The sequence below is a fragment of the Populus trichocarpa genome, chromosome 7 (genome assembly GCF_000002775.5).
Source record: "Populus trichocarpa isolate Nisqually-1 chromosome 7, P.trichocarpa_v4.1, whole genome shotgun sequence".
Lineage (NCBI taxonomy): Eukaryota > Viridiplantae > Streptophyta > Magnoliopsida > Malpighiales > Salicaceae > Populus > Populus trichocarpa.
The window spans coordinates 4,932,556-4,943,043 of NC_037291.2; the positions used below are offsets into that span (position 1 = coordinate 4,932,556).

General features: G+C 35.0%; 1 protein-coding gene across 2 annotated transcripts; it reads left to right on the plus strand.

The window, feature by feature from the left end:
• Positions 1 to 5,049: 5,049 nt before the first annotated feature.
• Positions 5,050 to 9,378, plus strand: LOC18101155 (FRIGIDA-like protein 3). 2 transcript variants are annotated; one of them, XM_024605744.2, is made up of 4 exons: positions 5,050 to 5,191; positions 7,125 to 8,195; positions 8,407 to 8,591; positions 8,697 to 9,378. In XM_024605744.2, the coding sequence occupies exons 2-4, from the start codon at positions 7,157 to 7,159 to the stop codon at positions 9,189 to 9,191; spliced, it is 1,719 nt and encodes a 572-aa protein (XP_024461512.1). In that variant the 5' UTR covers positions 5,050 to 5,191; positions 7,125 to 7,156; the 3' UTR covers positions 9,192 to 9,378. The 2 variants fall into 2 exon arrangements, with proteins under 2 accessions (XP_024461512.1, XP_024461511.1); XM_024605743.2 differs by lacking the exon at positions 5,050 to 5,191 and adding an exon at positions 5,218 to 6,992.
• The last annotated feature ends 1,110 nt before the right edge of the window (positions 9,379 to 10,488 follow it).

Below are 10,488 nucleotides of genomic sequence, written 5' to 3' on the forward strand. Positions count from 1 at the left end.
GTGGAAGAAGGTTTGCTTCCTTTAAGTGCCTCCTCAGCTAATATCTTAAGTAACATGTGAGACATAGGCTTAGACCATGTGAAGTGCTTGCCCTTGCTTTTTTCATTCTGCGTGGAACTCATTTCTACAAAAAAAAAATTACAAATTTATACAAAATAAAATCATACAATATTTAGATTTAATAAATTTCATATAAAAACTACAATTAATAATTAAAAGATAAATTATAATAAAGTCAACATTTACTCCAAATACATAACAAATATAATACAAACTCAAAGCAAGACATAATAAAAACAAACACATATAATTAACACTCAATTACTAGTTTCTTTGAGTGTTATAATCATTCCACATGGTTGATGCAATCATTTCTCTTTTTGTTATCCACTCCCTATTCTCTTCCCTTTCCTCCTGTTGACTTAAGTTGATTGTTCATCTAATTGGTTCACTATCCGAACATATTTCTTCCATAAGAAAATCATAAGGATCAACCCCCATTATGTGATTATGAATAATAGAACATGCAAGCACAACATCTACTTGTGTTTCATAAGACCAAAAAGATTTTTCATCAATTGATCTAAAACGACTCTTCAAAATACCAAACCCTCTCTCAATAGCGGTTCTCAATGAAGAGTGTCGAAGATTAAATAGCTCCTTTTCATTTTCTGGTGAACGTTCTGTAAACTCATTCAAGTGATATCGAACTCCACGAAAAGGAAAAATGATTCCTTTTCGAATACCGTAACCAGCATCACCAAGATAATATTTCCCTACAAATTAAAAAAAAATAAAACCTATTACTATCTTTATCTAATAAGACATTTTATATGTTTATTGCATATAATACATACTTTATTATATACCTTGAATTTTTAGACCACTAGGTCTTGATAATGCATCACCTAAAACTCGTGAATCATGTGCACTTCCTTCCCAGCCAGCTAAAACATATATAAACTTCAAATCAAAAGTTATAGCTGCTAAAATATTTTGTGTTGTTCCTTCTTTTCGACCTCGAAACTTTCCTTGAATCTCAATAGGAACATTTACAAGAACATGGGTACCATTAATTGCTCCCACACAATCCTATATAAACATGAAAAAATAATTTATAAACTTTTCTTCTAGATGTAATTAATTAATGTATAAAAATATTGGTATTGTTCTCATACCTTAAAATAAGGATAGAATTTTCGATTATTCATTATCTCAGCTGGAACTGTATCTTCTAGATCTTTAATAAGGTGTTTGTATAACTTAAGAATTGCTTTTAAAACAATTCTAAAGTAACGATGGATAGTTTCAACAGACCTATAGTATATACCACTAATAAAACGAAATCTTTGGTTTTGGCCTACAATTTGTAAGAACATAATTACTTGCTCCCTAATAGACATATTTTAAGTTGATCGTAATAGATCACGACTTGTGAGAACATCACACAATCTATATAAGACAATAGGTTTCATACGAATTTGTTCAACGCAATGTCTATCACCTCGATTCAAAATGCTGTCAATATAGAATTCTCGTTGAGCAATTGTATTTATACGTGGTTCTCTTGGTATATAAATTATATTTCTTTCTTGTTCAATAATAGCTACCCCTGTAGCTATCACAATTACAGCTGCTCCCATACATGCTGCATGAATTATCTTACTATCCATAACATGAAAGTGGAGTTTTCTGATAACAAAACCTAAAAATTTAGGGAAATAAATATTAAAAAAAGCATATAAAATACTTCCACAATCAATACAATAAATTATGCTGAAAGAAGCTGAAAATGTATAATATTTATGGCAATGATATCTGATTCCCTAAACAAACAAGGTTTTAAAATATATTATTTAAGACCATAACATTCAATTTCTCGATGATAAAACCGTTTTGAAAATTATACAATTCATAAGTTCACAACGATCAATAGACATTGCGCAATGAAATCCTTATAATTACCGGCATAGTCCCACAAATTTATCCATGTGTAACAAATATAATCAAACACTAATCATAAATTAATCAAAGCAAAATAAAACACAAATTTATGTTTATTAGGTTCTGTTATAATTCCCCTGTTCCCATCCCATTCTCCCATTCCCCACCCATTCCCCTCACCCTCTCGGTTTCTATAATTCCCCATTTCCCTTGTTATATAACATTTCCCTCACCCTCTCGGTTTCTATAATTCCCCATTTCCCCTGTTATATAACATTCACTCCCCATTTCCCTTGTTATATAACATTCCCCTCACCCTCTCGGTTTCTATAATTCCCCATTTCCCCTGTTATATAACATTCCCCAATTACACTGTTCTCATTCCCCTCTCCTCTCGGTTCTTGTTCCCATTTCCCTCTCGTCTCGCTACCACTTCCCCTGTTCCTTTCCCCTGTTCTCCCTCTCGGTTCCAATTCCCCTGTTCCCATTCCCCTCTCCCTCTCGGTTTCTCCCATTCCCCTGTTCCCTCTCCCTCTCGGTTTCTCCTCCCTCTCTCACCTGGCTACTTGTTCTGGTAACCCTGAGACTTGAAAAAAAAAAAGAGCAAGGTTTGATTTTCAACACATTAACCGATCCCCCCCCATTTTACTATGCCTCTCTCTCTCTCTCTGCTTCCACCCGGGATATGGTGGCCGGATCAGGGGACAGGGTGACAGGGAGGGGCTGCTTTTTGCTGGGGAAGTTTGGGGATTTTGCAAAAGGATATTCACAGTAAGTTCACAGAAATCTTCCCCCCCCCCCCGTTTTACCTCTCTCTGTTCATAGAAATCGCCCCCCCCGTTTTGCCTCTCTCTGTTCACAGTAATCTCCCCCCCCCCCCGGTTTTGTCTTTCTGTTTGGTTAGTGTCAAAGAACCATCTCAACCCAATAGCTTAAGATGTTAGGTGAGGTCTCAGGATATGATTTATATTATTCTCTAACACACCCTCTCAAGTGAAAGCCTTTTGGGCTTGAAACTTGCACAGGCTCATATTATCTTATGCTTAATTTTTATCAAATAAATGGGGATGGTGAGATTCGAACTCAAGACCACTTGGTCATTAAGGCTCTGATACCATGTCAAAGAACCATCTCAACCCAATAGGTTAAGCTGTTAGGTGAGGTCCCAAGATATGATTGATGAAGAAGAAAACAGTCATGGAAAGAATGTGTTTTTTTGTGGGTTGCTTGATGAATTTGGTTAGTTTTAACTGTCGAATGTGACGAGATAAGATGAAGAAAAAAACTGTGTTATGGAAATGTTATGAAAAAAATATGACAGGTAGCAGATTTATCAAGAATATCAAAGGATTTATGCCATAATTTTTACAGATCTAAATGAAGAAGAAGATAAAAACATAAAGGAAATAATAGAGGAAAAAAAATACCTAAAATTAATTGGTCCAGAAAAATGCTCTTGTTCCACAGAAATGAATTGCTCAGCTTCCAATTGTTTTTTAAAAGAAAGAGAGACTGTGATTTGAGAAAATGAACGGAGCCGAAAAAAAGGAAAGTGTTTTCCTTTCTTTATCAAAAGGAAAACACTTTCCTCTGATAAAGTTACGTTTTCTGTTTTGACCGGAATTAAGTTTTCGTTGACTAGTTTTCCATATTGTTACCAAACATGGAAAAATGAGGAAAATGAATTCCAGGAATTGGTTTTTCTGGAAACAAACGCCACCTTAATTTCTATCCTTCAATTTTTTTATTGAGTCATTGTATGAAATTAAGTTTGAAATTGTGTTAAAAAAATATTTTAAAAAAAGAACTTAAATATCAAATACAGAGAAAATACATGGTCACTCTAAGATTTTCATTTCAGTACACAAGTTCATTTTATTTATTTTTTAGTTCTTAAGTTAGAGACATAAGAGAGAAATTCCCCGCATAATGATGAAGAGATAAAATTGTTGGTTAGCTACAATTAGGCCACAAAAAAAAATTGTGTCAATGAGTTTCTCTTCTTCAAAGGAGTTCAGAGAAAGTGTTTTTTCCATTTAAAAATAGTAGGAATAGCAAATTGGGTTTGGTTTGGATTTTTTGGATTCATTTGATTTTTGTTTTTTAGTGATTTTGGGTTGTTTGGTAGTTTAAATAGTTTAATAGTTTTTTTATTTTTTTTAGTTTTTTTAAATGAAAATAAGTTGAAAATAGAATTTTAGATCCAACTCTTCCTCTTGATTTTTCAAGTATCATAATAGTGGTTGGATTCTAGATAATAACAAGCAAAATGTCACTTTGCTATTATTTTTTTCAAAAACAGCAAGGCAAGTCTTTAAAAAGAGAAAAATAATAAAGGTGTGTTGAGCAAGTGTGTCTATCTCAGGCCCATATGTTTGGGCATTTTTAAAAGGCCCATAAAATAAGGGGTTTTTTTTTTTTTTTTAATTTCATCCTTCAATATTGGGGTTTTATTGGATTTTTTTATTTGTATTGTTTTTAATTTTATCCTTAACCATTTGATTAATTCTTAACTAGCTTTCATGATTTGTTTCGGTTTGCTTTCTATAAGGTTATTGTGATCTCAAATAAATATCTCAATATTTAGTTGGTGCATAATTTTATAAGCATCTATTTTTTTTATCATATAATTAATTAAAAAAATAAAATTATTAAATTTAATAGAGTTCATGACTCGGGTCATATGTTTGAAAAGTTAAGTCGTAAAGTCTAGGTCGATTTAATATATTATCGTGTTAATATTAAAAAAAAGATCTTATCCTGAAAAAAATTTAAAATCAAACGATATTTTTCACTGGTCATCCATGTTGCTTGTGTATTAGTTAAGTTGACTGGGTCACGATAGGTTAACTCTTACACAATTTAATTTTAAACTCAAGTTAGATAAAAAAAATCAGGTATGGAGAATTAGGATCAAGCCACTAAATTGAGTTTAATAATAATATTAAATAATTTTTTAATCTAAATATTTTTTTTTTCAACATGCAAAATTTTTGCTGTGTGATCCTTGCAAACCTAAAAAAGTAAAAATAAAACATTGATGAAAATAATGAAACGACGTGTAGTGTATGATAGAGATATGTCTCAACCCAATATAAGTTGTGGGCTTTATGAATGAAAAATGGGCCCACAATGAATAAATAAATTAGGAACCCAGAGGGATGGTGTTAGGGTTCTTCGTCGTAGTCCCTGGACGAAAGAGCTTCACTAACTCATCATTTATTCCTTATCCTCTGAAACTAAAAAGGTATTTTATTTTATCTATTCACTTTTCGCATTTCTCCCTCATGTCGACCTGTAATATATATATTTTCTTAATTTATTTTGTTTTTCTAGCTCTATGTTTGCTTAACTATATTGTTAGAATTAGATTACTTTTTGGTTTTTAAGTTTGCAATAAAAATTATAATATTAAATTCTTTCTAGGGATTCTTACACATATAATTGCAATGCATGGAATTAGTTTAGTATTGGTATGCCCAATGATTATCTTTGCTGGTTTTGTTTAGGGGAAGATGAAATGGAAATGGGGATGTCCCGTTTCGTTATATATGTGCTTGATCTTCGTTTCTTTTTCTGACCAATCTCTTTATAAACAATGCAGCTTTTCTTTTCATGTTGTTTCTCTTGCAATGCATTTGTTGTAAAGATAAAAAAAATAAAAAAAAATATGATGCTCATGCATGTTAATTTTGGCTGAAAAAAACAAAAAAGGAGTGGAGTGATGTTTTTGAAGCTCAAGGAGAGAAGTTTGCTGACTAGTATGGCTAGTTGTGGTGCGTTCTTTGTGAGTCTAGCTGTGGTTTATGTTGTGACCCCCCCCCCCCCCCTTTCTTTAAATGTCTATCATACATTCAGGTAACTTTCTTCGCGCACGGCTTGTAAACACACAAGGACGTAAAGTATATTGGATGCCATGTATAAATATTAAATTCGTTTGCATACTTCTATCACAGCATAAAGTTTCGTAAACAAGTAGAAAGTCGTATTTTGTCCTGCAAGTTTGTAAAGCAATGAAAACCTGATTTCATATAATAATAACAAGAAGCTTTTTGGATTCTTTCCTCTGAACCAAAACTGCAAAAACTGATTTAACTAGCATTAGACTTTGTTAGGATATAAATTCAGAAAACATTGCTTGCATTTCACATTAAGAAACTGCGGTGTTGTATTGATAATCGTTAAGATCACTGATATAGTTGAATGATGAAGCATTGTTCATCTGTGTGATGTGAAAGGTAGTCGAATCATCAATTTGGAATGAAAGTTGATGTGTACTTGAATAACATAATGTCCAAACTTTATACTTTGACAATGAGAAGAGTCACTTTTATGCATGAAAACCTTCTGGCATTTGTATTCAAATACTATAAATGGTCACTTCAATTATGTGCGTACTTGTTTTCCTGTAATTCCCCTGACACATGACCAATATATAGTTGGTCTGGGGATAGTCAATAACAATGTTTGTGCCTTTCTACTATTTGATGTGCCTTGACATTTTGTTTTTTAATTTTAGTCAAAATCTCTTCTGGGATATCTTCTGATCATGTTCTTTTTAGAGGATTTGTTTTTGTTGATCCATTTCATAGTGTGCTAGGCTTAATCATATATTGGCTGGTAAGTTCATCTCTAACATGTTGTGCCTTTTGCTCCTTAAGTGACGTCTTTTAAGTTTGAAAGGTTCTTCTATAGGCTTGTTCAAATGTTGCTGTTGTTGTTTTCTGGATAAAATGGTATCTTCATGAAATGATACATAAAATATGTTTCAAAGAATTTCTCATGGGAATGATACAACATTGTTCGATAAAGGAAACCTAACTGTCGCAATTCTACATTTTGAATGTTTGCTTGTGTAATTATGTATAATAAGCCTGTCAAAACCCAGATGGTTCACTGGTCTACTACATCATAGGCTGGTTTGGTTGTTGAATTGTGCCAAAAATCATTATAAAAGGCAACTTAAAATAAAGATATCAATTGGTCCAGAGGATAAAGAAAATTGAGGGAGGTTTGCATGAAATTGGCAATCATGAGCCCCAAGATTGGTAGGAATCTGAGCTATAAACTCCAAATCATTAAGTGTATTTTCATCTCTTTTTTTTCTTTTTCTTTCACTTGAAATTTGGCACATGACATTTTTGTTTCTTATATTCCTTTTGATGTTTTCCTGCCTTTAGAAATCCACAAAGCACCTCCTCTTCGATCAGCGATGGCTAATTCTGAGCAAGTTGTGGAAAATGATGCTGGATCCTCTCTGATAGAACAGCTTGGGAGGGCATTACATGAGCTAGAAGCTTGCAAGGATTCTTCTGAGGAAAAGGTTCAGTGGATGGAAATTGAAGAACATTTCCGCAACCTTGAGACGGTGTTAAAGAAAAAATCTGAAGAGTTAGAAGCTAGGGAGAAAGAATATGAAGAGAAAGAAGCTGAAACTCGTGCATTGCTTGCTGAGAGAGAGGTGGCTGTTGTCACTAAGGAACTAGAACTCCTAGATCGAATACAGGAGCTAAAAGATACTGCTGTTTCTGTCATCGCAGAGGCACGAGCTAATCACCAGCCCAGCTCTTTGGAGTGCATTGATGGTGGAGATAACATAGACAGAAAGGTAAGCAGCTCTCTTGCTGAAATAAATTATCCAGGGGAGTATTCTCAAAAAATGGGTGAAACTGCTGATGGTGTGGCTGCTGATGTTAAGCCACGTCCAGAGCTCACACAATTTTGCGAGCAGATGGATGCAAAAGGGCTTCTGAGTTTTTCCATGGAGAATCAAAAAAATTTATATGCCATCCGTGATGAACTTTCTGTTGCACTAGAAATTGCAACTGAACCAGCCCGTTTGGTGCTGGATTCACTAGAGGGGTTTTATCCTCCTGTTGAAACCGGCCAACAAATGGATAAGAAGGATGCTGCCCTTCAGGGCATGCGCAAATCCTGTGTTATATTTATGGAAGCCATGGCCGCCTTATTGGCAAGAATTGACCCAGGTGCTGATCACCTTCTAAACCCTGAAATAAAGCAGCAAGCCAAGGCATTTGCTGATGAATGGAAGCCTAAGTTGGCTAGTGCGGGCACTGATGCTACCAATGGAGATCCATTGGAAGCAGAAGCATTCTTGCAGCTCCTTTCAACTTTTAGAATTGCTTCGGAGTTTGATGAAGAAGAACTCTGCAAGCTTGTTCTTGTAATTGCCCAGCGCAGGCAAGCACCTGAGCTCTGCCATTCTCTTGGTTTAACACACAAAATACCAGGTTGGTGTTCTTTTAATTAACTGACCTGAGGAGCCTGGAGACTGGACCGTTGTTTCCTTAGGATGTTTCATACTCTTCATTCCTTTAGGACATGGTAGTCTTATAATTATTGACCAAACATGGACTCTTGCAATCAGTTTAACTCTGATATTCTAATTGGGCTGTTAAATTGTTTTGTCTGGAATTTACCGAGCCTGCATTATCTTTGCAGGTGTTGTTGAGTCATTGGTCAACGATGGGAAACAAATTGATGCTGTTCGATTTATCCATGCCTTCCAGCTTACTGAAATTTTCCCTCCTGTTCCCCTCCTGAAGACATACTTGAAGGATTTGAGAAGAAACTCACAGAACACACAAAGAAAGGGTGGAAACTCAGGAGGTGGTGCAGGTGTACAGGTACATTTCTATTTGAAGAAAAAATATGGGAAATAGTGAATGTTGCTACTTGCTAGTATATTTCAACAAAATGATACTTTCTTACGACGTGCTCTCTCTACACAGGTTGATGGAAATGCACTAGAGCTTGCAGCACTGAAGGTTGTCATCAGGTGTGTTGAAGAGTACAAGCTTGAAGCTGACTACCCACTTGATCCACTTCAGAAAAGGCTTGCTCAATTGGAGAAATCGAAATCTGATAAGAAGAGGGCAGGTGATTTTGGTAAACATTACCAATCGAAGAAACCAAAAGTTAATCGAGGTTATCGTGGATTACGAGGTGCTGCCACTGGTCCTGCAAGTGGTTGGCGAGCTCCACCTCCTTGGACAGCGTACCCTGGAATGCTGCCTGAGAGGTATCCTCATACTGTTCCAAATCCCTATGAATATCAGATTCCTAGCCAATCTGCATATGGTCAGCAAGCTAATGATCAAAAGATGTACTACAATCCTCAAGATGACAGGGTTACCGCTGCCTCCTCATACAGTGCAGCTCCTCCTAATTATGGCAGTTATATGGGTGCTGGAACGCGATCCTCACACCAACCATATATGCAGTAGTCTCATTTACATGGTAGTTCATTTTTCTTTTTCTTTTTTCTGCGATGCAGAATTAAATATTGTAATGTTCTGTAAGCACGTATTATCCTTGTTCGGTTAGTAAATGCAAAGATTTAATAACATTGTAGTTGCTAGATGAAATCATCATCTCTCTGAACCATTTAAAAATTGCATCAGTTTTTATTCATTTGGCATCTCTACGTGGTGCTAGATTCATCTCAACAAGTTATTTTATTCCATGTACTTTTTTCTCGAAATCATCACCTCTCTGAATTTGAACCTTGAGCGGCAGTAACTTCTTCCTTAAAATTTAAGCTAACTATGCAAGGATTCTCAATCAAATCCTGAATCATCTTTTTGTGCCAATCAAGTTCTTAAATAATCAAAAAGTTGTTAATTGAGTCCTTTCCATGACAACGGATTTGGGTGGTTGGTATCATTCCATTCAAGATTATCTGAAAAGCAATTCAAAGAATCTCCAATGTAAGCTACGAATGTAATTCTCTTTTAAAATTAAAATGACGGCCATTTGAGATGCCAAGGCATTCATTTTTTATATATATAAATAACCCAATCATTTATATTAAATTCTCTTAATACAAAAAAAAAAAAACTAAGAGCCCTCAGTGACTTATAAGTGAAATTATTGTGGATTGGAGCAGTCTTTCTTAGGGGATACTCTGCTTCTCGGTGATTTCTTCATGCAAGATGAGCGTTGTTCCACTCTTACATCTCGACTGTAAGGCTTGCTGATGTTTTTTTTAGAGGCTTTGACTACTTCAAGTTTGTCTTTGGGTGTGCAGATGGCTATGTTCAGGGTGATTATCATTTGAAGGTCGTGGAGCTAGTGGGTTTGATTGGATTTTGGCTCGGATAGGGTGGTTTGGTTGTTGTTGGTCTATGGGTGTGTTATGGGCCTTCTCCTTCCTTAGTTAGTGGGGTGTGCCCGGATTTTACATTTAATGCACATCCCATTGCAATGTACCTGGTTGTTTGATCTTAATTGGGAGAGTAGGGGCTGGTACTCTTGGATTTGATGTTTGACTGCTTGAGAGCGACATTCTTGAGTATTAACCAAATGACCAGAAATTTAAAGAGATTGGTCACAGAGTTGAAAGTATTGTCGAATGTTTCTTTTTTTTTTTCTTCCTTAGATATTTTAACATTCTCTCTTATTTGATAAGCTAATAATTGAAGAAATTCATTATGTAACCTTTCTTATGAGATGTTTGCACAGTTGAATTCCTGAAAACACTCATTTTATGTTGTCATTTGCCGGTATGGCTCACTTCTGATT

Bases quoted from the DNA above. Each gene is read 5' to 3' on its own strand.
- LOC18101155 (XM_024605743.2), top strand. From the start codon at position 6,962: ATGAAATTGGCAATCATGAGCCCCAAGATTG. The intron at 6,993-7,124 runs GTAGGAATCTGA...TCCTGCCTTTAG, and splicing joins AATCATGAGCCCCAAGATTG to AAATCCACAAAGCACCTCCT. The intron at 8,592-8,696 runs GTACATTTCTAT...CTCTCTACACAG, and splicing joins GAGGTGGTGCAGGTGTACAG to GTTGATGGAAATGCACTAGA.